This window comes from Trichechus manatus, unplaced genomic scaffold (assembly GCF_000243295.1).
Source record: "Trichechus manatus latirostris isolate Lorelei unplaced genomic scaffold, TriManLat1.0 scaffold00004, whole genome shotgun sequence".
NCBI lineage: Eukaryota > Metazoa > Chordata > Mammalia > Sirenia > Trichechidae > Trichechus > Trichechus manatus.
In genome coordinates, this window is record NW_004443940.1 from 32,413,764 (window position 1) to 32,438,900 (window position 25,137).

General features: G+C 38.1%; 1 protein-coding gene across 7 annotated transcripts in view; it reads left to right on the top strand.

The window, feature by feature from the left end:
* The window catches only part of REV1 (REV1 DNA directed polymerase), a 65,264-nt gene that overhangs the window by 17,300 nt on the left and 22,827 nt on the right, over positions 1-25,137 (top strand). The window contains exons 4-11 of one of the 7 annotated variants that reach the window (XM_023734064.1): positions 2,154-2,306; positions 4,942-5,672; positions 8,398-8,505; positions 10,304-10,420; positions 12,881-13,080; positions 14,911-15,019; positions 21,395-21,523; positions 23,706-23,860. In XM_023734064.1, the coding sequence (XP_023589832.1) occupies positions 21,417-21,523; positions 23,706-23,860 (262 nt within the window). In that variant the 5' untranslated portion in view covers positions 2,154-2,306; positions 4,942-5,672; positions 8,398-8,505; ... (2 more) ...; positions 14,911-15,019; positions 21,395-21,416. The other 6 variants (XM_023734060.1, XM_012555910.2, XM_004369314.3 and 3 more) reach the window with 6 other exon arrangements.

The window sequence follows — 25,137 nt, forward strand, 5'->3', positions numbered from 1 at the left end:
GATATAAAATAAATTAATAAATGGCCTAATTTTAGCATTTTAATTCTAGTAATTTAAATGTAATCTTGATAAAACTTCTAGCCTGATAATACATCTGCTTGAGTAAATGAAAATTGGAACATGCTGTCACTGTTTTGTCTTTACCACCAGAATTTGGTAGTTTTAGTCTGTGGATATAGTTTGTTACTTTAAGTAGAATTACTAAATATTTATGAGTTAGAATCGACTTGATGGCAGTGGGGTTGTAATTACATAAAGGACAGTCTATACTGTTACACAGTTCTGTTTTTAGAGTGTGTTGTCATGTTTTCCTATATTCACTGAGTTACTAACTCAGTATTCTTAAGTGGTTTTCAGTAAGCCAATTCAGTCTTTTCTTTCATGATTGCTATTTTTAAAGTTTTTTGTAGTGCTATTTGAAATAATAAAAATGTTGAAATCCTTCGGTTTATGAGACCATAAAAAAGTAATTTTGTTCTATTATTTAGTATTTTCTTTCCCCAAATAATTAAGGAATGACTTTGAAATTTTCCCTGATATTTAAGGAGCCTGTGTTAAAATTTCGATGTTAGCATAAATACATTGGTTGGCTATTTTGAATTTGAAGTGCAAATGATGTTTTTAAGGATACAATAACCATATATATAATCCAGTTTATTAGAAAGCAATAAAACAGTTTAAGACCATTTGATCAAATTAGTTTTGGTTCAGAAGAACAAAAGAAGATGGGCGTTTGGGAGTTCAGTTATGTGCCAGTATCACTTAATATTACACTAGTGTTCCCCTGGTTTTTATGATGACATTTGAAATGTAGTGAGCATTTGAAACAGGGTCTCTATAATAGCTTCTGCCCTCTTAGAGTTTATATCCTCAAATGGTCTTGTCTCTATCACTCTCACACAAATAAGAATAGTATAAATTATTTAATACTCTTTAGAGTTTTAGATTCTTTATTCTGTACTATATTTCTATTTGATAGTTTTTCACATTTAATAAACTTAACATGAATATTATAAGGAAGGACAAGACAAAAAACCCATTGCCATCGAGTCAGTTCCAACTCATAGCGACCCTATAGGACAGAGTAGAACTGCCCCATAGGATTTCCAGAGTGCCTGGTGGATTTGAACTGCTGACTGTTTGGTTAGCAGCTGTAGCTCTTTACCACTAGGCCACCAGCGTTTCCAAGTGACAAACATTTATGGAAATTGTCCTCCCCCAGATTTACTTATTCTGGAAAAGCTTACTATCGGAAATGGGATTTGAGAAAGTCTTGCTAACTCTACATTCATCATTTGAAGGGGGAGTAATGGTAACTGTTCAAGCCATATGGAGCCCTAGTGGCGCACGGTTTAGCGCTCGGCTGCTAACTGAAAGGTCAGTGGTTTCAAACCCACCAGCCACTCCGTGGGAGAAAGATGCAGCATTCTACTTTGGTAAAGATGACAGCCTAGGAAACCCTATGGGGCAGTTCTTCTCTATCCTGTAGGGTCACTATGAGTTGGAATTGACTCGACGGCAACGAATTTGTTTTTTTGGACTTTGAGCAGACTTAGTATAGGGCTTAATAGACTTTACTCCTGTGAAGCTTATTCATTTTTATTTTTATATAAGAAAATGTAAAAAAAAAATCAAATAGTTCCTTACTCGAAGACAGTGGGTATTAAAACCATGATGGTTAGAATATTGACTAGTCCAGCTCTGGATTCCCTGGGTGGTACAGATGGTTAATGAGCTTGGCTGCTAACTGAAAGGGTGGAGGTGCCAGCCCCCCAACCCAGAGGTGCCTCAGAAGAAAGACCTGATTGTCTACTTCTGAAAAATTAGCCATTGAAAGCCCTGTGGAGCACAGTTCTGCTTTGACACATATGGGGTTGCCATGTGTGTGGTTTTTTTCCCCCCTCAGGTAAGATTGCTGGCCACTCATTGTTAAAAATTTCAGGTGTACCCTATGTCTTTTAATGGATGGAATGTCTTAAGTGTTTAAATAAAATTATATTGTATTAGGACCACTAAAACAGGGGAAGAAGGAATAAGCTAGGAAAACAAAGAGCTCATTGTTGGTGAGATACTTCTGTCATTAAGAACACTGATTTTTCATGAAGCTTGTTTCAAGTATTGAGCTCTAAATTCGTCTTCCTTTTTTGTTTCAGCATTAAAGCTGGACGACTACTATCCTACATTCCGTATCAGCTGTACACCAAGCAGTCCAGTGTGCAGAAAGGCCTCAACTTTAATCCCGTATGCAAACCTGAAGATCCTATGCCAGGTCCAAGCAATATAGCCAAACAGCTCAACAACAGGGTGTAAGTTTGTCTAGGTCGGGAATACTGCAGAGCTGGTTTTTAGAAGCCAGTATGGCCCCCGCTCTGTTGAAGTTAGACGGGAACAAGTGTCACATCTGGCTGTTCATCCTGTATTAAGCTTGTTGAAATGTGTATGTGGAGTGTCTTACCTAAAAGTTAATTATTTTTACAAAGAAAGTTTCATAAATAAAATGTAATGAGTTTCTCCAATCGTAGTACATTCCCATGTTAAACCAGTGGGTCTTAAATTATTAGTAGTACATTTTTTCATGTGTTTTCCTAAAAGCAGTTATTTCCACTGAAGTAATTTGCTATAGAATGTTTCTTTCTCAAAAATGGGATTAACTCCTTTCGTATTTTAATGTTAACATTTCTAGGTTATTTATGCAAAATTCCAAAACTCCAAATTGATAACGATTCTAAATATGTAAATATTTTATATCAATGGAAGTTTAGTTGGCGACCTTCAATTTGGGGGGTGAGTCTAGACTTTGTTTCACTGTGGCTGATTTTAAAAAATATATTAATTTAAGCTTTAATTGTAATAATCCTGGGTGAATTGCTTTCACAGTTAATTGGTGTGTTACTTTAACTTGTATATCAGGTGGTTCATTATCATTAGCCTACACCTTATTTATTAAATTGCTTGCTTTGGGAATTGAGTATATTTTTTCCAAAAGACCAGAGTCTAATTAACCTGGGAGGATCCAATATCACTCCCTTCTGTAATTTTTGTTGTTGTCATTTGTTTTTTAACTTGTATTAACTTACAAGCAGATTCATATTTTTCACATTTACCTAAAACTTTTGACTGTTTTTTAATACTGTTAAGATATAATAAATAATATCAGAAAACCTTTCCACGGAATACACAGCTTCCTGTTTTTCTCTTATCCACGCTAATAAAAGTAGAAAACGTGTTTTGAAATTTTTCTTCGACAATTTTAGGAAGATTTTACATATTAGCTTTTACTTCTTTATGCATTTTTGCTGTTGTCTAATAAATATTTATCTTACAGTGATACAGTTCCAGTGCAGCTAATTTGCATATACCCTTTTGTCCAGGCTGAGAAACTATAGTACATAAAAAATGTATATTAACGATATATTTTCTTGCCAATATATGTATTCCTGTTGCACGTGTTGCTATTATCCATGTAAAGAATCCTCATGTGCTGAGACAGACAACTAGATGTAAGACTTTCTGACTTGCTTCACTTTTTTTCCTTTGTGTGAGATCTGTGGTATGCTTAATACATTATATACATTTCCTTGAAAATGTGACTTTTTACCCTTCCTCCCCCCAGATTTCTCTTTATCCCAAAGGCCAGACTTTCTCTGACATAATTGGGTTTTCTTCCCTTCCTCTTTTAATTGTTGGCAGTTATTCTTCCTTTTCCCTTTCACTGGCCTGGTCTTTCTTGAGGATCGGATCTTCTCAAAGTTGGCTGTCATATTCCATGAGATGGTCAGCCAGAGCCAGCCCAGAAACAGGTGCTAGTGCTCCGCATCCGACTCCCGGGACTTTTCTGTGTGGTTGGACTGTCGTTGCCGACACACCGCGTTGGTGTTGGGGGGGCACTTTGAGACAGGACTTGGTGACACGGTGGTGATCTCACTGGTACCCGGGCACTGACGCGTGGCACCCCTTCACTGGGGCCTGAGCTGCTGTTGATGAGTGCTGTGGACGTGTCTAAGCAGAAAGAATTACTACGCTGTAATTTAGCTTTCTGTTTTTGTTACTTAGATGATTCTTGTGACTGTAGATGGATTTTGTCTTTATTGCAGAGCAGAAAGAACCAAGCAGACATCCAGAGGAGCCAGGATGTGAATTTAGCGTAACATTTGTCCATAGGGCTGGCATTTACAAACCTGTCATCAGGAAACTTGGTCCACATTTCCTTGGACCACCATGACACCTAAATATGCTTTTCCTAGAAATGAAAAGCCGCTTCCCTTGTCACTAGGGCACGCATCCTCCTTTTTCTAGGGATCGGCTTTACTGTACACATTGACCTGGTTCTTAGTTTTTAATCGACCTGTGCATCAGTGAGTCCCATAGAGTTAATGAATGTAATTTTCTCCTGAGTGAAACTGGCCTCAGAGAACGTTAATCACATTGTAGCGGTGTTTGGTTTAGTAAGTTGAACAGCGCCTTTCATAAAACTAAGTATAAGAATTCAAATAAAGTTTCTTATCCATCTTTATAGGCGCTACTAATACTGTATCAATTCAGCCAGTGTTTATTGACTACCTGTTAAACGCCAGACACTGTGCCATGAACTGGGTGTTCGGAGCTTTCAACATGAAAAAGATTCCACTGTATTTATTTGAAACTGTCAAAAACGAAAAGAAAAAAACAAAACCTAAAAGGCTGTTAATAGTCTAGGATTTTTCTAGTTATCTTGCTACTTTGGTTTAACAAAAAGTTATCTTTTGGTGGAACGGAAAAAATACAAAGTTTGTTGTTTAATTTTCAGTTTTTTGAGGGAGAAATATTGAAGTGTTGGAATCGACTCAACGGCAATGGGTTTGGTTTGGTTTTTATCACTAAGAAAATGTTGAAATGAAAAAAATTGTTTTAGCTTGAGGGTCAGAAATTATTAATTCAAATAAAATTTTTTTCCTGCTTTAGAAATCACGTAATTAAGAAGATTGAGACAGAAAATGAGGTCAAGGTCAATGGAGTAAACAGTTGGAGTGAAGAAGATGCGAGTCATGATTCCACAGATGCGAGTCATGATTTCACTTGTGTGGAACTGGAGGAGATCTTTCCGGGATGGAAACAAAACGGAATTCCGCATCACAGAGACAGCCCGGCCATTGTTAATGGCCACGCTCACAGCTCTAACGGTGCCTTAAAGACACAGGATTGCTTGGTGCCCGTGGGCAACAGTGTTGCCAGCAGGCTTTCTCCAGACTCTGGCCCGGAGGAGGAGGCGGCTGAGAAGGGCAGCACTGACTTCAGAGACTGTGCTGCGCAGCAGCTGCAACAGAGCAGCAGAAACGCAGCTGCTGTGCGGAGTCCACACAGGACTAATTCCTGCTCATCCTCATCCTCTCATAGTACCACGAAGATAAATGGTGCTCACCCATCTACTGTTCAGGGGCCTTCAAGCACAAAAAGCACTTCTTCAGTACCTGCTCTTAGCAAGGCAGCACCTTCAGTGCCATCCAAACCTTCGGACTGCGGTTTTATTTCCAACTTCTATTCTCGCTCAAGACTGCATCACATATCAATGTGGAAGTGTGAATTGACTGAGTTTGTCAATACCCTACAAAGACAGAATAGTGGTGTCTTTCCAGGAAGGGAAAAGTTAAAAAAAATGAAAACAGGCAGGTCTGCCCTTAATGTAGCTGACACAGGTAGATACTTACTAAAATTGTTTTCTTAAGAAACGGTCATACTTCATCATTTCCATAGCTAAATTCTCTAGGAGCATCAGCCTATGTAAGTTACGGCTAACTGATTTTAGAAAGCTTTCTTATTAAAAATATTTAAAAAATAGAGTTAGTTAGGGCTAGCTGAAAATTTTCAGGTAATTTAAAAAGTGACGGTTGCGGTTCTGAGCATTCATACCTTAGTGTAGACGTCACGAGAGGTGGAAGTTTTCAACTCTGTAAAATGTATTATATTTAGTGCTTAAACTCTTGTGAGAATGAAATTGGTTTGGTAAGAGTAACTTGATTTCTGGAAGTTTGCTGGTGGTGACGTTTAAATAATTAAGTAACTTTGACATGATGGCTGTTGTAATTATAGGGGGAAATTTTTAGTTAAGTGTGTTTTCACATGTAAGTAGACTGGTTAATTGTATTTTTTTTTTAATACTTGTCATCAAAACCAAAACAAACCAACAAACAAAGCCAACAATAGCAATCTGTATTTCTGTGCCAGTCATTGTAAGTGACTATCTGGTTTGAGGTTTTAGTTGCTTTTTGCAGATTATAGGGTATGTGGGGGTTTGGGGTGAGGGGAAGGATCTCAGATGACTAATGTTACCCTTTAATTGATAGCTGTGAAGCTCAGGTACAGAGAAGCTCGTGGTTATGTCCTAGAAAAGTGATAGAGGCTCTCCATGTGGGTTTTTCCTGCTGTATTTTGCTACGCTTGATATATTCTTACCTGTTTTTCGTCAGAAGTGCTTTTTGGCACTTACAAAGTATTTCAGAGTAATGCTTATAGGTTTTAGATTGTCCTTAGATTATGCCTTGGCTTTGTCAACCTGAGGGTCATTTAATTTTGCAAGCTTCAAAGAACTATTACGAGTTATTTCCATGAATGGGAATAAAATGAGAACTTTTCATATCATGTGAGAACAGTCAGTAGATATTTGGCTTACACGTTCTGTACTACCGTGAATGTTTTAAAAAGTCATTATTTTGGATTGTTTATGTTACATTTGCATAATTTTTTTATACTTCAGAATTGTGATTTTTCAAGTTCCTTGTGTGAACCATTTCCCAGGGTAATCTAGTGAGTAGCAGGAAAGCGCTTAGCTTTGCTGTCAGATGCTGTTGTCATCGAGACAGCTCTGACTCGTGGTGACCCCACGTGTAGCAGAATGAAACCTTGTCCCATCCTATGCCATCCTCATGATGGTTGGTCCATCTCATCAATGGCTCGGCTGCTCTTATGCCACAGGACCATGGGCAAGTTAGTTCACCTCTCTGGGTCAGTTTCCCCTGTCCCTGCAGGGAGTGCTAACCTGTTATGCTCACATCACAGAGAGTAGGAGTTTAAGAAGGATAGCACACACAAAGGCTCGGTGCCTTGCTCATAGTGAGAACGAGGTAAATGCTATCACAGTCATACTTTTGGTAAAGAGAAAAGTCAGAAACCCTTGGGGGAGTGGGATCTAAGTTTTTGGAAGTCTGTTGTGAGGATTACCCTCAGGATTAGTATTCTTAAGCCCATCAGAGAAAACGCCTTTATGAAATCAGAACATTTTACAAGCAGGGTTCTTATTTCCAGGACTTGTGTATCTTAGAGGTCCAGGGAAGAAGGTGACGGGTGAGACACCGATAGAGCGGAGAGCTCTGGTTGTGGCAAGGTTAGGGTTAAAATGAATTTCTGCACAGCGCAGAGTGATTAGGAGCCAGAGTCCCTAGGAGAGGGCACTCACCTTTATCTCCTTCCGTGTGGTGTGTATGCTTCAGAGCTAACACTCTATGGTCTTTAGTGGCATAAGGAGAATTCTGCTTACATACCGACGTTGTATTTTCTGTTCTGTTTTGAAGTGTATCTCTTGAGAACAGCAGCACGGTGGTCAGAGGTTCTTTGAAAGCCGACTACCTGGTGCAGTGCAGCTGCTTACGGGCTGTGTGACTCGAGTGGTTATTAATTTGTCCAACAGGATAATGAGATTACTTACCTGGTAGTGTTGTGAGAATTTAAATAAATTAATACATGTAAAGCCTTGGTGGCACAACTGTTAAACGCTCGGCTGCTAACTGAACCCACCCAGCGACTCCAAAGGTGAAAAGACCTGGTGATCTGCTCCTGTAAAGATTGCAGCCTAGGAAACCCTATGGAGCAGCTCTGCTCTGTCACATGGGGTCGCCATAGTCCAAAATTGACAGCACACAACAATCAGAACTCTCACACGGCACCTGACCTGCATTAGGCCTACGAAACATTGAATAACAGTAGCAGTTTTTATTGTTATTTTATCAAGGGATGTTTGTAGAGTATGTGGAGTAGTAATTGCCAAAAGTTACTTAGCTCCACGTAACCAAATGTGTAAATCATAAACTTATAATCAGTGTACAGAAATTATTTTTAGGCTTTTTTGACTGTTTTAGAGAATTATTAGAATATAGAAAGGGAAGACATGGCATTCTTTACAGTTGATTTAAAATTGTGTTTTGAAACTAAAGAGGAAACTAAATTGGTATCTCTGAATTACTTTCAGCAGCTAAAGACAAATTTGACTTATGAGGTGGTAGACATAATCTGTAATAGACTTTTTTTTTTTAAGACTCCATTCTGCTTGCAAGCATATTCTAAATATAATTTTTAGAATTAACTAGATCTGAGTTTTTGAATATTAAAAATTAGTTTGGGGTTTGAATATTCTCTTTTTCCTTCTAGGAAATATGTCAGTATTGAGTTCCCCCAGACATCAGAGCTGTATAATGCATGTTGATATGGATTGCTTCTTTGTATCAGTGGGTATACGAAATAGACCAGATCTCAAAGGTCTGTATTCTTGTTTATGTTTTAAGAAACTGATATATTATTATAAATATATATGCTAAGGGATCACAGAAGTCTTTTAAAAATAATTTCTTTTGCTTTTCTTGGCAAAAATCAGTTCTTGCTTCCAAATTTTCTAGACTCCATTATCAAGAAAGATGTAGAGAAATTCGAAAACTTTTCTTTCTCCTTGTAGTGATAAAGTCTTCAGGGAAGAATACTCATCTTCAAACGAAGGCTCTATCATCTGATTCATATAGGCTGGGCCCTGCATTGAGCGTTTTTTTCTGTATTTTTATCTATATTTACTATTACTTTGTTAATGGAAATTTTATGGTAGCCTGTGTAATGACAGACAAGACTTAGGCTGTTATCGTAAATAAATAATTTGACTAACTATTCTGATACGGTGAACATTCCAACTTTTTGGTTGTAGAATAATCTTGTATTGTTGAATATTTCTAGAATGTGTGAAGTCATTTGTACAGTATTTTAATGGAATTTCAGATATTTATGAACTAGCCAATGCTTTTAAAAAACATTTATTTCAGAGTTTTTCAGTAGTTAACTCTGTGTCTGAAAGAAGTAACTATTAGCATGTTCTTGTAAGAGTCGGTTCCTTTCCTTAAAGAGGCAGCTACTGATAATGACACACAAGCTGCTGGGGTAATACCAGCGCTTGTTTTTTGTCATCATGGGTAGTACTGAGAGTAACTGTTAGAATGTTAAAGAATTCATTTTAGCCCACGAGTAAGTTTAATAATAATAATCTTGTTATGGTAAAATATAACAAAAGTTTGCCATTTTAATTATTTTTTAAGTGTACAATTCAGTGACATTAATTACATTCACCATATAGTCCAACCATCACGACTATTTTCAAAAGTTTTTCATCGGCCTTAACAAAAACTCGGTACCCCTTAAGCAGTAACTCCCCATTTCCTACCTCCACCCTTAAGTCCCTGGTAACCACTAGGTAAACTTTGGTCTCTATGTCTTTGTCCCTTCTAGCTATTTCACGTAAGTGGGATCACACAGTATTTATCCTTTTATGTTTGACTTCTTTCACTCAGCGTAATGTTTTCAAGATTCATCCGTGTTGTAGCATGTATTGGAACTTCATCTCTCCTTATGACTCAGTAACAACCGTGAATGACTTTCTGGTGCATCGGTGCATCGTTGATCTCACAACAAAAGCATTCTGTAAAACATATTGGAATCATCCATGCTATTGCTTTACAACGTTACAGTTATTTTGTAACTTAGCACACACAAAAGGAAATGCTACTTGAAAGTAATTTTATAACTAAAGCAAAAACTTATCTGAAGAACTGTATAATCACGTTTGATTATATGGTGAGTCAGATTGTGATGCCTGTGTCTATAATATTTAATTTGTCTCTTTCTGTAAAATTGAAAAATTAGTATAAATATTACTCTACTTTCCTGATACCAGGACCAGAAATATAAAAAGTATGTAGTTAATTTTTTTTTCTCTCCCCACCCCTCTAGTCTGAATCTAGGATCTGAGTTGCCTGTTTTCTCCCGTGAGAAATGAAACGAAAACCAGTTGTCACAAATAGTTTACTTTCTGGTTGGTGCTGAGAAACTTAGATGATTTTTGAATAGTGATTGATCATTTTTAAAGGTATTACCCTCTTTAAGGATCAGAGCCTAAATAAAGCTAGAGAAAAAATACCATATTTTTAAAATCATTTGAAAACTTCTCCTTTACATGTTGTGAATATTGTTAACGTTTCTGTATTTAGATTTAGAAATAATTTTATTCTTTTCCTCGCAGGAAAACCAGTGGCTGTTACGAGCAACAGAGGCACAGGAAGGGCACCTTTACGCCCTGGCGTCAACCCCTACTTGGAGTGGCATTATTATCAGAATAAAAGCCTGAGGGGCAAAGCAGGTACAGATAACGAGCTCTCTTTGAAGTCGTAGTGATCCTGTTGAAGACTTCTGGATGTTGCTGTTGGTATTAATGTTACAGAAATGAAAGCAAAGTTGAAATAATCAGCTTTTTTCATTCAGGGGTTTTAAAGATGTCAGTGACGTCTGAAAGCGAGACCTGAATGTAATGCAAACGACTGGTTTATGGTTATTTTCTCAAAATTGATGCTTTGTTGAATTAGATAATAATATTTTCCAAGGACAGACGGTGAAAAATGTTTTGAAAGATGTGATTAGTTTGCTTTGTATACATTTAGATCTGTGATGAAAATGAGGGACATCTTTTTGTGGAAGCCCCAGAACTCAGGAGTTAACAGTTCCTAGTTGTTTGGTTAATAATGTATCACAATAGGGGTGGTAAAGTGCATGTTGCTGAAAGATTTGTATGAGGAAGTGGGATAAGAAATAGTAGGAGTTTTAATTTATTGGAATAAGAACCTATTGAATCTATTTCATCTAAGAAACATTTCTTGTTTCTCTGGCTTTTACGTTTTAGGTATTAATAAAAATAATAAATTATACTAACCACAATACTATTTAAGATTTTCATATATGTTTTTTGTTTTATTTCCCTGAGAAATAATTGCTTAGAAATTAAATTCTCTGACCCTGATGACAGTTTCTTCATGGATTTCTGCAACACCAAAAGAATTTTTTTTAATTAGCCTCTCAGAAAAATTTTAATCAGAAATTAGGCATACAGTGTGGTTTTCTCCCAGTTTTTTCAGTTTCGTTAAAAAACCTTGGGCTTGTGTTAGAAAGGATCCCAGTGAAATTAAAGCAAAAAGAAAGCCATCGCACATCTCTGAGCACCTTTGGTTTTTAAGATTACAGTCCTTTTGATTGTAATCACGTTTACGTGGGGTAACTAGGATAGAAAAGAAATAGAGACGTGTATTTATGCATCATGTATACATATTGTTTCCAGGTTTTCTAAAGCTTCTTTTTTTTTCCGTCTTTGCGTTTTAAACTTTTTAAGAGATTTTTGATAGCTAGAATTTTGTGTGTCATAGATCTTGGAGCAGCTATTTATGTAGAATTGTTCTTGTTGAGATTTAGTTGCTTTGTGGTATTTGGCAATATGGGTATTAAGTATTGGCAGTATGGTTTTGTGGTAGGTTGGTTTTGTTTTTTGTATTTTCTATATGATACTATTAAAAAGGTAAAACCTTAAGGTTTAGAAAACAAGAAATAAGTAGTTTAAGGAAATGTACAACACTTGTCACAATTGGGCACTCAGTAAATACTGAGTGAGTGAGTGTTGAAAGAAGGAAATGATGTCCTGTGCTTACCGTTCGGTAGCTCTTCGGTTACCCAGTGCTCAGGGTTCTGTGTGGGTGGGGTCTTGTGTTTATCACACACGTCCTCCTTTCGGTGTCTCCATCTAGAAGTTTGACATCAGCAAGCACACGTTCCCTAGGAATAGCAGAGCTGGTCCTCTTTTGTCTTCCCTTCCGTCGTTGTTAATCTGACCATCGACAGCTTGTTAACAGACCGCTGTTGTCACTTCATTGTCTTCATCAGTTTAGCCGATGGATTTCATAATTGTAATGACCTTTCATAATTCACATCATTCTTCCCTAAATGTGGGTAGTAAACCAGAAGGTAAATCATTCGGAGAAATATTTAAATTTCGTTACATTTGCCTTGGAAAACTGTCAGAAATAGATATTCTCTCACTAGAAAAAGTGAATATGATACTTTGTATTTTATACTCTTGCATTAACTTGATGCCTTTCACTTTTATGTCCTAAGCCTTTTGACCCATTAAGAACTTACCAAAATATTTGCTGCATTAGAAAATGAATAGATTGTCCTGTTAGAATATTTGGTTGCAACTAAGCTTGTGCTTAGAACTTGTTTTTTCAATGCCTTTGTTCTTCTTTGCTTGTTATTTCCTGATCTTTCTTTCATTGGGTCATTACTGGACATGAAACTAAATTTAGAAATATTGAGGATCAGTTTAAGAATTAGAATCTTTGGATTCCACATGCTAGCTTTTTAAAAAAGAATTTTTTTTTTTTTTGGTCAGTTCTAGCGTTTTGACTTGTATGGCTAGGCAAAGTATTAGGACAAATAGCATCTTTAGTCCTTTATAGACACTTCAGTGTCTTATTCCCCATATTCACACTCTTTTTCTAATGAGACCAGCTTAACCAGGGGATCTCCATCTGTGACTTCCTTTCTGAAGCTGCTTCCGGAGTAGTACTCAGCAGTGACACTTCTCAGTGATGATCTCACTGTTTGGAATCCATTTTATGCTCAAGATTTCATGGTTGGGGCCTTTTATACCCCATCCTGGATTCTCAGGATGCACGTTTCCTATCCCTTCAACAACTTCAGTTTTCATTCTAAAAAAACAACAGTTTTTAAAATCGTATTAGCCATAGATTTATTCTCAGCGATTTCTTTTTCACAGACCTGGCTCCTGGCCTCTGATTTCTCCAACCGTTCCTCCACATTCTCCATGTGCCCGTCTAGTTTGTCAAGTTTTGATGAGCAGTTCTCTACTTTGCCCTCCAGTGAGGACAGTGTGTCCCTGCATTGCCCCGAATCTCACATGAAGCACCTCACTGCGCTCATGGAGGGACCCACGCACTCTGCTGCACTGTGGACAAGGTCAGCCAGCCCAGTGAAGAGAGACATCGCTGCTGCGTCTCCGGCCAGGGCGTGGGCGCACGTGGACCAGAGAGACTGTTCGCACCCCCAGCGTGATTTCTCTCTGAATTCCCACAACGAGTATCTTAGGCTATTTAACTAGCCCTTCAGATACAGACGTCACATAACTCCCGAACTTGAAGGCATAGCTAGCAGTAACACCTTTGAAAGGCAGCTGGTTGTGACTGTTCAAGCTTCCACACTTCCTTTTTTGGTCTAGGAGCACCCTCTGCTGCACTGTGACTTATAATCCTGATTCTTACGTATTTTTCTCAACTTAGAGTAACGGACTGTTAAAGATGCTGTGTAGCCTTCTAGGAGCCTTCAGCAGCACTGAGATTCTGCTCTGCATTTTGTCTTAGCTCATAGTAACGGTGTAGCAGTGTGTTACTCACATATCAGAGACCACGCTCAAATGATACAGTATGCTGTTTTTATTTTTGAGGCGAGTAGGGTTTTACCCCATTGAAGTGGCAGTCCCTAGAATTTGACTTGGATTTATGCTTTGTGCGTATGGGCGCTAGGATACAGACGTGCTTGTATAGGTTGCATAATCGGGTGAAAGATGTTGATGACTGTGGTCACACCAGGAAGAGTTGTCTTAAGCCTGTGGAGCCAGATATTTTGCCATGTTTTTCTGGTGGTACGTTAACTGCTGAGTTTTCATGGACATTAAGTCTCTGAAATAGAAAAGAAATGGTGGGTTTGTTAGTTATATATTTGTTACAGTGTACTCAAAATAGGTTTGTCTTAGAATTGTCTGAAGTGGTATCTCTTGGTCTTGTTTTACTAACTAATGGTATTGTTTATGATAGTGGAGATATGACAGATTATATTTTTAGAATGTGTGATAATGTATTTACAGCATAGGCTTCTTGTAACCTAATGATAGTATCCCAGGAGCCCTCTAACTGCAACTATGTTTTAAATCGATTTCACAATTACTAGTGAAGCTAAAGGTGGTAAAGGAAGTAAAGTGACATGCAGCCAGCAGGCTCACTAAGCTCTGTGTTTTATACTCTTGTGTAAAGCTATACCTTTGGTTTGGATATTAAGAGATATAGCTGTACTATTTAGACCACAGTTGTGTTCAGTAAAGCAGTTGGTATGCTCAGCACACTTGAATGTTTTTAATTGAACATGCATTGTTAAACTAAAAGTAGAATTACCGGAAGGGGATAATTTTGTGAGGCTCTTTTACCTGATATGTGTTCAAAAGAAAAATCTTAAATTTAGGATGAAGTTCTCTTTATGGTTATGTGACCTACAAAATGACTTTTTGATCAGATGGCTTGTAGGAATTTGATGTTTGTTGAACATATTAATTAGCTTTAAGTTTTGCAGATAGTTCTTCTAGGAAACGGCAAAGAGCCTTTAGAGAAATTTGTATTTCTCATTAACTGTTACCCATTACAGAGAAGTTTACAGTCCTTTTAAGACAATAAGTGGGGGTTCATCTTCTTGATCACGCTTTATCTTTGTCAATCTCAAGAGACCATGTTAAAGGAATATTTTATCTTTCTGTGTATTTTTTTAATCTCTAGTACTAAAATAGGACGCTTTTAATTTATTATGATAAGTGTTTACCTGACAGCTGATGAAGAGTATAGTGGAAGTAAACCATTTTACAGTTACAGATGTTTCTTTTTCTTAAATATGGAAATAAATACCAGTTGGAGGTAACTGTATTTGGAATTTATTAAACATTTGTATTGGAAAGTGAACTTCTTGAATAAACGTTAAGGACAATAGTTTTTAATATATAATCATTAAATTTTATTATTTTCAAAGCAGAAATACCTGATTCAGCAGTGTGGGAAGCTCGAGATTCTGCACAAACAAATGGAATTGATTCTGTTTTGTCAACGGCTGAAATTGCATCTTGTAGTTACGAAGCCAGGTATGTAGGAGTGAAGTGTATTGTAATACTTAGTGAATAGTTAATTGAGTTAATCATTTTTTATCATATAATCTTCAGAAGTGGATTTAGACACGTCAGTCAGACAATTGAGTTTTAACATTTGCATTTAAGTATGTTACAGCCATATTATGCACCAAAAATATTTCTAGTTTTCATCCCTCTAGTTCCTTTGTTTTTTTCTGTCACAAATGCTTGCTCATTGCTGTCGAGTTGATTCTGACTCATAGTGACCCTATAGGACAGGGTAGAACAGCCCCAGAGGGTTTCCAAGGAGCAGCTGGTGGATTTGAACTGCCAGCCTGTTGGTTAGCTGCCAAGCTTTTAACCACTGCGCCACCACGGCTCCAGGGACTACAGTGGAAACCAAACGAACCTGGCGCTGTAGTTTTAAACAATTGTCTTTGGAAGCATGGAAGATAGTTTTCAATGGAAGAGGACCTCAGTATTCATCTACTCTAATCCTTTCTTTTAACAGCTTAAAAAAAAAAAAAAAAAAACCTGGAATCTAAACCTTCTGATTCTCAGTGGGTTTTTTTAAAAAACTTTTTAAATTATGTTAAAACTCAATTGTCTGTTAAATTATTGTTGTTGTTGGGTGCTGTCAAGTCGATTTAGACTCATAGCGAACCCATGTGTCAGATTGGAACTGCCCTGTGGGTTTCCTAGGCTGTAATCTTTATGGGAGCAGATCACCAGGTCTCTCTCACATGGATCTGCTGGGTGAGTTGGAACTGCAGACCTTTTGGTTAGCAGCCAGGCACTTAACTGTTTAGCCGCCAGGTCTCAGAAGTAAGCACTTCCATATTGGCATATCTAATAATCTATTTAAAATTGGTGAATATGTTGTCAGCCTGTTGACATCAACTTTGTGTGTAGGTCTCTATCTTACACACAGTAACCTTAAAGCCTGATTGTAATTGGCTATTTCAGTACAAGAGGGACATATATGTTCTTCATACTCATAAAAAATCACTCATTTTGAAGTAATTGATTATAATAGTTGTAATAAAGTAGGAGTACTAGTGAATTGATTAATTAAAAAGAGAAGTCTGTTTTTTTTCTTTCCTGGCAACTATACGTAGATTCTTACACCTTTATAACATAGCAGATACACATTTTTGGCAAGTATTTAAGTATTCAGTAATTATAAAAAGGAACAGAGTCTTAAATCAGTTACATTTTCAGTCTGGGTTTAAATTTGGGGTTATTCAAATAAGTGAATCTGACCAGAATAGTTCTTTCAAAATCTTGCCGATTAATTTATAAAAAGGATATTTAAGTAAAAAACATTATTTTCAGATATGCATAATTTAAAAATATTTTAAGTTATTTTTCATTCATGACATGTCAAACTTTTCCTCCCAGGCTAACTTTGCCTTTCTCGTGAACAGAATTGTATTTTAGTCTTTTTCATTGTTAGCTGATAATGTGGTTAAGGAATTGAAACTTCTTTTTAATAAAGGGTAGTTAAGTCAAATACGGATGCCTTTTGGATTGTGTGTGTTGCTCTTTATTAGCACAGGTAGCTTAGAGCTGATTTTATATTGGGCTCAGTAGGTTAGGTCCCTGCCCCTCACCAAGAGAATGAATGCTGACTTCTGCTTCTGATGGGTGGACAGTTGTGTTTTGTATCTGGACGATGTGATGAAGCCCAGAAATAGTCTTTCAGTTCTTGAATTTTGCTAATTGTTGTTACTGTTTGCCGTTGAGTCAGTTCTGACTCATAGGGACCCCATGGGTACAGAGTAGTACAACTCCGTAAGGTTTTCAAGGCTGTGACCCTTCAGTAGTAGACCTGTCTTCTGAGGTGCCTCTGGGTGGGTTCTAACTGCCAATCTTTCAGCTCGTAGTTGAGCACTTAACCGTTTGTGCTACCCAGGGACTCCTGCTAACTGGTAAATGGCTCAACATGAAAGCTCCAGCCTTGCCTTGCTGTCTCTATAGGGTCTCCTTTCACACTCAGTACCCCCAGGATAAGTGCTGGATTGAGGGGGGGTGCCAAGGCTGCCTCAAGAATGGAAGTGTTACCAGTTCTTGATGGTGTGGACTCTAGTGGCCACAGTTGTACCTAGGCTGTAGACTCCCATGGGTGTTTGGGTGGTTTATTTCTGTTGAACCATGGATGGCGATTGTCAAGCTGAATGCCTTACAGAATTATTGGGATGATAATATATGGGAGCCAAATACTATGTAGTTAGCCATTAAAATGGCAAATGTTTATTTTTAGGAAATAACAAAGTGATGACAATGAATTTAACTGCAAGTTTAAGAAAAAAAAAAAAACTAACAATGGGGATTTCGTCCTTTAATTCTAATTCTCCATTTTCTAGAGAATAAAGATCTCTAGAAAAGAATTTCTGGGTACCCTTTTTTGTAACTATCCCCAGTTAGTTATATTTTCCATTAAGTGAGAAGACTATTTTTTTTTAACAAGTATAATTCGCAGTTGTATTAGAGAACTATTTCTGGGATTGAAGTGGCTGGATTGGGGGGTGGTCATTCCCAGTTTTACACATTGGGAAGTTTTCAGTAAAACCCGTTGCCGTCACGTTGATTGCGACTCATAGCGACCTTATAGGACAGAGTAGAACTCCTCCACAGGGTTTCCAAGGAGCGGCTGATGGATTTGAACTGCTGACCTTTTGGTTAACAGCTGTAGCTCGCCGCAGCTCTTAACCACTGTGCCACCAGGGCTCCAAGTTTTCAATAGAAGCTAATAATGGAGATCATCAAAGGATAGAATGCAAGTCTGGGATGGTAGAAGTCATAGAAAGGTAAGATATGTGTATGTAGGTAAGGTAGTCAGAATATGTGTTACTGTTAGTTTTACCAAAGAGCTCTGGTGGCGCAGTGGTTAAGTGCTTAACCAAAAGGTCAGCGGTTCGAACCCACCAGCTGCTCTGTGGGACAAAGCTGTGGTAGTCTGCTTCTATAAACATTTACAGCCTTGGACACAACATTTGGTTTCTATTTGCCTGAAACATCAGAAGGAAAATCAGGAATAGAAGGAGGATATGGGATGTGTGGCTAATTGCCTCTGTGAACAACTGCCTTCTTTGCCATGAGACCAGAAGAACTGGATGGTGCCCGGCTACCATTACTGAACATTTTGATCAAAGAGTCTACAGTAGAATTCTTATCAAAAGGGGGAAAATGCAGAACAGAATTTCAAAGTCTCATAGAATCCAGACTTTCTGGAGCCAAGGGGCTGAATGAACCCCTGAAACTGTTGCCTTGATATAATTTTTAAAACTTAAACCAAAAATATCCCCTGAAGTCTTCTTAAAACCAAACAGTAGTTTAGCTTAACTAGTAAAAAATGTCTGCCTTGAGCATTATGCTCTTTTGAGAACTATCTATATGGGATCGAAGTGACAATAGCAACTTGATAGATTAGATAGGAACCTTAGGGGGCAGTGACTTTATATTAATGGGTGAGGAGGAACAGTTCAGAAAAGGAGGGTGAGAATGTTGTACAACTCGAAGAATGTAATCAGTGTCACTGAATTGTACATGTAGAAATGATTGAATTAGTGTATGTTTTGCTGGGTATATTCTCGATAAAGACAAAAAATTTTTTTTAATAATTGCACCCTTGGAAACACCATGGGGCAGTTCTGCTCTGCCCTAGAGGGTCGCTATGAGTCGGAATCGACTCAGCGGCAATGGGTTTACCAGAAATAACAAGCTTTGTACATAATAAGTAAGAAGGTGGATATGTAGATGAGAAGGTAATGATATACTTACAAATATCCTATAATGGTAGATTTTTAAGATCACGTAATTTAAACACCTTCCTTTTCATATGCTTTTGTAAGGACCCTTTACCTTTCTGAACTATTAGTGTTATGGATCTCGTTTAGTATGTTGCATGGACAATGACAGTGATTTAATGAGTAATTTTTTATATTGTCTAATACAACACCAAATACAATTGTTTGAGCAAAACATTGCAAGAAAGAATATGCCTGTAAACTTTAAGCGTGAGGACAAACTCTTTCTGCAGCATAGACTCGGGAAGTATTGACAGTTTGTTCTGGCTGAGGTTTTAGTTGGAGGAATAGGTATGTCACTGTAATGAAGAGTCACTTCAAATTTTTTTGTAATTATCTTTACTCATTTATTTTACATGAAATAAATTCAGTTTCCCATCGACCAGCTCAAGGTATTTTGCGTCCGTTACTTATGGAAAATGTCTTAGGTTCTTCTTTTTGGTTTGTAATTCCCTTATAGTGTCTAAAAAAACCAAACCGGTTGCCGTCAAGTCCATTCCAACTCCTGGTGAGGCTGTAGGACAGAGTAGATCTCTCTCTCCCATAACATCTCCAAGGCTATAATCTTTACGAAGCAAACTGCCACGTCTTTCTCTCGAGAAGCAGATGGTGGGTTCAAACCACCGACCTTTCCGTTAGCAGCCAAGCGCTTAACCAGTGCTCCACCAGGGCTCCTGTTATAGTGTCTGGTGGCTCTTAAACATTTCTCTCTCCGGGATTTAGATGTGCATGAGTACATAAATTGTCGTTAGCTGCCTTTGAGTCAGTCCCCGACCGCTGGCGATCCCATGCACGAGGAAACGAAATGCCACCTGGTCCTGCACCATCCTGTAATGGGTCGTGGATCAGACGTAGTACATGAGTAGATGTACTATATTTTTCAAAATAATGTGCTCCTGAAAATTTTTAGAAATGAAAGTATTGTAAATAAAAGAACATAATATTTTAAGAATTCTGTAGCACATTCCTTTAAAAAATGATTGGTTACTTTTAATTTTGTTAAGTTTAGCTTTTATGTGCTGGCACCATGTTTATGTCTAGCATTCTTGAAAACATTTTTTTAAATAAGTACATTTTTCCAAATAACCTGAAGTTGCCCCCCCGGACCTTTTTTTTCTGCTTTAATAATTTCTGATAACTTCTCCAAACCATTATATGCATATTTCTATTTATACTTCTAAACTATTACATATATACTTCCATGCCTAGTAAACAAGGTCTGTTGCATATAATTCATCCTGTGCTGGGTGCATGCTGCGTCATCCTCATGAACATGATGATGTTGTTTTGTTGGTCATCTTATACTCACCACCTTGCAAAGTGCCTGAGACGTAAGTGTTTGTTGAATGAATGAAAGAGTTGTTTGTTTGTTTTTTTTTTATTATTATGTTGTTTATCAATCACTTCCCTGACCATCATTTTTCCTTCCTATTAGATATTTTTCATCTAATAGGGGCTTGGCAATCAGATAATTTCTTACGTTTTGTATACATAAAAAATACCTGGGATTTTGCATTTAACTCTGAGTGACGTGAAGGACTTTCTTCCTTCTTGGTTCTCAGTGGTGGTATGGATATAGGGAGGATGCCAGAAGGTCTTTGGGTAATTGAGAACTGTTTGTTTTATGTTTCTTAAAATAGGGCCCACCTCCATAGTAAGTAAGCAGATAGTAAATACTTAATGAATGAATTGATGAATGGATAGACTAATCATTTGGTATATTTACATAGGAGTATGTAATCTGGTGAAACATTGCTTTGTTATTTTGCTTGTGTTTTTACTACAGTATTTTTTCTTGATTCATTACAGAGTGGTAAAATGCAATTTTACGAATTACGTATAATTCCATAATTATAGTTTTGTGCTGATTGCTCCAAATGTCAAAGGGTAATGTGGGGCATTTAGACACTCAGTAGATTTAAAATTTACCATTTTCAATCAGGTCCCTCAAAGTTCTGGAACACTGGCTCCTGCCCAGAGTGATGTCCTACCATATACAATGCTGTTGGCATCTCAGCCACTGTGGAGCCACTTCAGGAGCATGGAATTGGTCAATTGGGAATTGGGTGGTAACAGGATGAGTCCGTTTTGTCTGTTTGTCACACAGCACTGTTTGTGTAGTTCTTTCGTTTATATTCTTTGTTCATGGGGGATGAGCCCTGGCCAAATGTGCCATGTATTAGGGAGAGAAAGTACCTTTTTGACAACACGTTCCTGCTCTGTGGTCGTTGGGATATCACCAGCATATATGGCGCACTGGCATCTCTGCAGAAGGGCCAGAGATCTGAGTCTTAGGAGAAATCTCCAGATCCAGACAAGAGCCAAACCTGGTCTCTTAATAACGTATTTTGGCACATCTACATATGTCACTTAACACTAATCAGACAATTGTGTAATTTTTCCTTCGAGGGAAAAACAGACTTGTAAGCTTTCTTAATACCTAATTTTGACCCCTAATGAAAATAATGTTACATGAAAATTGTATGCTAGTGGCATGGGGAGGTAATGTCAGCATATTTGATATTCCGTTTTGAGTTTAAATTTCCAGCATAACCTCCGTTGTGCTCTGTTCTCTCTCTAGACGAGTTGGCATTAAGAATGGAATGTTTTTTGGGCAAGCTAAGCAGCTGTGTCCTAATCTTCAAGCTGTTCCGTATGATTTTCATGCATATAAGGAAGTTGCACGAACAATGTATGAGACACTGGCAAGGTATGGTGTGATAAGAGTCACTTTCATGTCCGTATTACTGTTTTCTTTAGCTAATATTAAGGATAGTCCAGTTTTCTTTAGGATTGTCAGGATCACTTTTGCTAGACTTTTATTTCTTTGAAGAACCCTTTCCTCAGCAACCCAGTTTGATAGCCTTCTAACCTTTCTTTGAGCACTCCCAGCAATCAGTAGCTCAATTTCATGGGGGCATTTTTCCACTGCTGAAATTGTAGAGGTGCTTTGTGATGTCCATGTATAATCTGATTCTCTGCCTACATAACTTCTAATCAGTGGTTATAGTTTTTTCCCCCATGGAACCAGATTAAGAATTGGACTTGACTCTCTTTTATTACTACATTTGAATTACAGTCTTGTTTAAAATTAGAAATGATGGGGTGATAAGGAGTAGAGACTCTTAGCTTCTAAAATAATTAAATATGCCAAAGTTAGTTTTTAGGAATAGTTTCATGGGGAATGATTAGTTGACTTGAGAAAAAATAAATTAAAAAACATTTTAGAGTGTAGATATATTTAACATTAACTCAAAACTAAAAATTATAAACATCTATATTGGCATACTTTCTTTGTAAAGGGCCAGGTGAGGTGTCTGTGGCAACTCTGCCGTACGGTGCCAGAGCCGCCACAGATAATGTGTAAACGAAAGGGTGTGGCTGTGTCCAGTACGGCTTATCAACACAGGCGTGAGGACTGTGGGCCAGGGTTTGTCAGCCTCTGAGCTGTACCAGCGTTCCAAGAGCTGCACTTCCTGCCTCTGCCTTCACCTCTCTCTCTTCTTTCTTATTCTCTGTTTTGAACACCTGTTTGAGTGTCCATTAAGTACAAACCACTGCTTGATGCAGCTAGTCTCCCACAGAGAGGACTGAGATCCAGTTCCCGCCGTCAAGGGAGCTTGCTTTAGTAGAGGGGAACAGTGCCAAGGCACCAGTGAGGTTATCTGGCATAAGTAAGTAGGATTGAGTGCTGGGTAATAGGTCAGTCATAATCATAACTGTCCCTAAGATCCCAAATATCGGAGTATTGGTGTTAGCAAGTGGAAAGTGTGCTTTAATTCCTGTTTCACAGCTGAGGTCGGCATCCCAACTAGGGTGACTGAGCTGAGTAGTGGTACTACGTGTACAGGGTACAGAGACCCTCAGACTACCAGCCTGGACCTTGTATCAGAAGGATTTGCGGGAGAACCGTCCATACTAGGCCTGATTCAGTTTTTGTCTATGGAGACATTTTCAGTGGCATGTAGCTCAGGCAGCTTTCACTGTGAAGAAAAAATGTTCACATCCAGTATAATACCCTTCTGCTCTTTCAAATTTTACCCTTGATTTCAGCCTAAACAAAGCACACTCATTTCGTGTATGAATATAGATATTTAATCTGATGTGTAACATACAGTAAGGTGTAGATGAGAGGTGAGGCCTGGCCCTTGCACTGTACATCACCAAGTGGACTATTGAAGACGAATGTTCGATTCTGAGGTCTCTCTGGTTGCCGTAACGTTTCTGGTTCAGTTCTATTTCATGGTTTCGTAGCCCTTATATTTCGTTAGCATTGTGGTCACATAGCAACTCTTCTTATTTTTCCTCTTCTCTAGCTACTTAAAACAAATCTTCCGTGGGGGTAGATCGTTTAAGATGACAAAAAAAGCAAAACAAAAACCAAGTTATTTCCACGTGGAGGAAGTGTAGATGGCATCCTCTTAGGCAGCTGGGACGATTGGCCATTTTATCATGCTGCATCCTAGACCTGCTGTGGGAGATGGCGTTTGTTTTAGGAGAGCAGCAATCACTTATTTAACTGATTCTGCTAAACTGCGTTTGAAAATTTTTAGAATAAATGTTTTGATAGGTCTAATTCATCCAGAACTTTTCAACTCTGCAGAGGTTTACAAAAGCATTTTCAATATAGAGAAACTGGAATGATAATTTCTGTTGTGTTTTTCGTAGTTAATACAGAAAAAGAGAAAAACATTAGTAACTGTGCAGATAAAAGATAGGTAACTAAATAATGGCACTTGGAGCTCCTTTATTTAAAATGCTAATTTTTTTTAGCTTTTTAAACCTGAGGAAATACTGAAGAAAGATACCATAGGAAGACTTTGTATTGCAGCGTTTGTTGAGCAGACGGTGAGCTGTGGCTGTGACTCACTGCCTTTGCTCTGTGTTGATAGCTACACTCACAGCATCGAGGCTGTCAGTTGTGATGAAGCACTGGTTGACATCACCGAAATCCTCGCAGAGACCAGACTTACTCCTGACGAGTTTGCAAATGTTGTCCGTATGGAAATCAAAGACCAGACTAAATGTTCTGCCTCTGTTGGAATTGGTTAGTATCCAGCTTACGTTGTACTATTCATTTTACTCAGAGTGTTGCTTTGGGATCCTTGGCTATCACTTCATTTTAAGGAGTGGTTTTTAGTTTTTGTTTTATTAGCTGGCTGCATGCTGCATAGGCCTGTCACTCCTGAAATGTTGTGACTGTTACCCACAGATGTGCAACATGTGAGATAAAAGTGTTGGAAATTTCAGTAAATCGTTGATGATATCTTTGAAATAAACAAGTTGGCGTAATTCTTATTTGTTCTTCAGAAATGGAGAGAATTGAATTCAGTATTTGTAAGCAATATTGTTTTTCAGAGTGAACAAAAGCCATATTTAATGCAGTGTGGTGGTATGAGATTTGGGGTTAACTTATGAGTCTTGTTGTAATTCAGTTATTCTCTGAACTTCAGCTTACTAGAATGCTTAACCAGTCCTGTCTTCATTCTCTCAATTCTGGAAGTTACCCTGATTGACAGGTGCCCTCAGTGATATTCCAGTCTTGCTTCACCCCTTATCTGTACTCTCTTTAAGCTTTGCACTTTGTTTACTCAGCCACACCGACCATTTATCCTTCTTTTGTTGACCCTTCCTTACTATGTCCTCCTTTCTGAACCTACCCGATACCTGACCCTTTCCTCAAGATACCACTTTTCTTGCCATTCTCTCAAGTGGAGCCCGTCTGTCCCTTCTGTACTCTGGGTGCCTCAGGCTTAAAAGTTAACTTTCTCATAGCTTGGTTGTCCCTTCAGCCGTTACTCTTCAAAAAACTTTTCTTCCTCTGAAGTTTTCAGCATCCCACTGGCTACTAGCTGGCCTACCTATTTATTCCCTGCTGTTGGTCCGTAGATCTTCTTCCATGTTCATTTAGGCTTACCAGTGTCAGTCAGAGTTTTAATTTTTTTGTTTATTTTTAATTGTATTTAATTTAAAAGTGATAATATGAACACATTCTTATATGTTCACAAGTCTTCGATAAAAACGAGACATGTCCTTTATATAAATCTTCCGTAATTTCTGGAGATTTTCAGTCTCCGTACAAGATCACCTGACATCCTAGTTTCACATCTCCCTGACACCTTCTCAGTTCCCAGAACCGTTTCTCCTACTCTGCTTTAGCTCTCTGTGTCCATAGCCACACCTTGGACCTCGCCGTCGGCTCCTTTAGCTCCCCATGTCCATAACCACACCTTGGACCTCGCCGTCAGCTCCTTTAGCTGCCCATGTCCATAACCACACCTTGGACCTCGCCGTCAGCTCCTTTAGCTGCCCGTGTCCATAGCC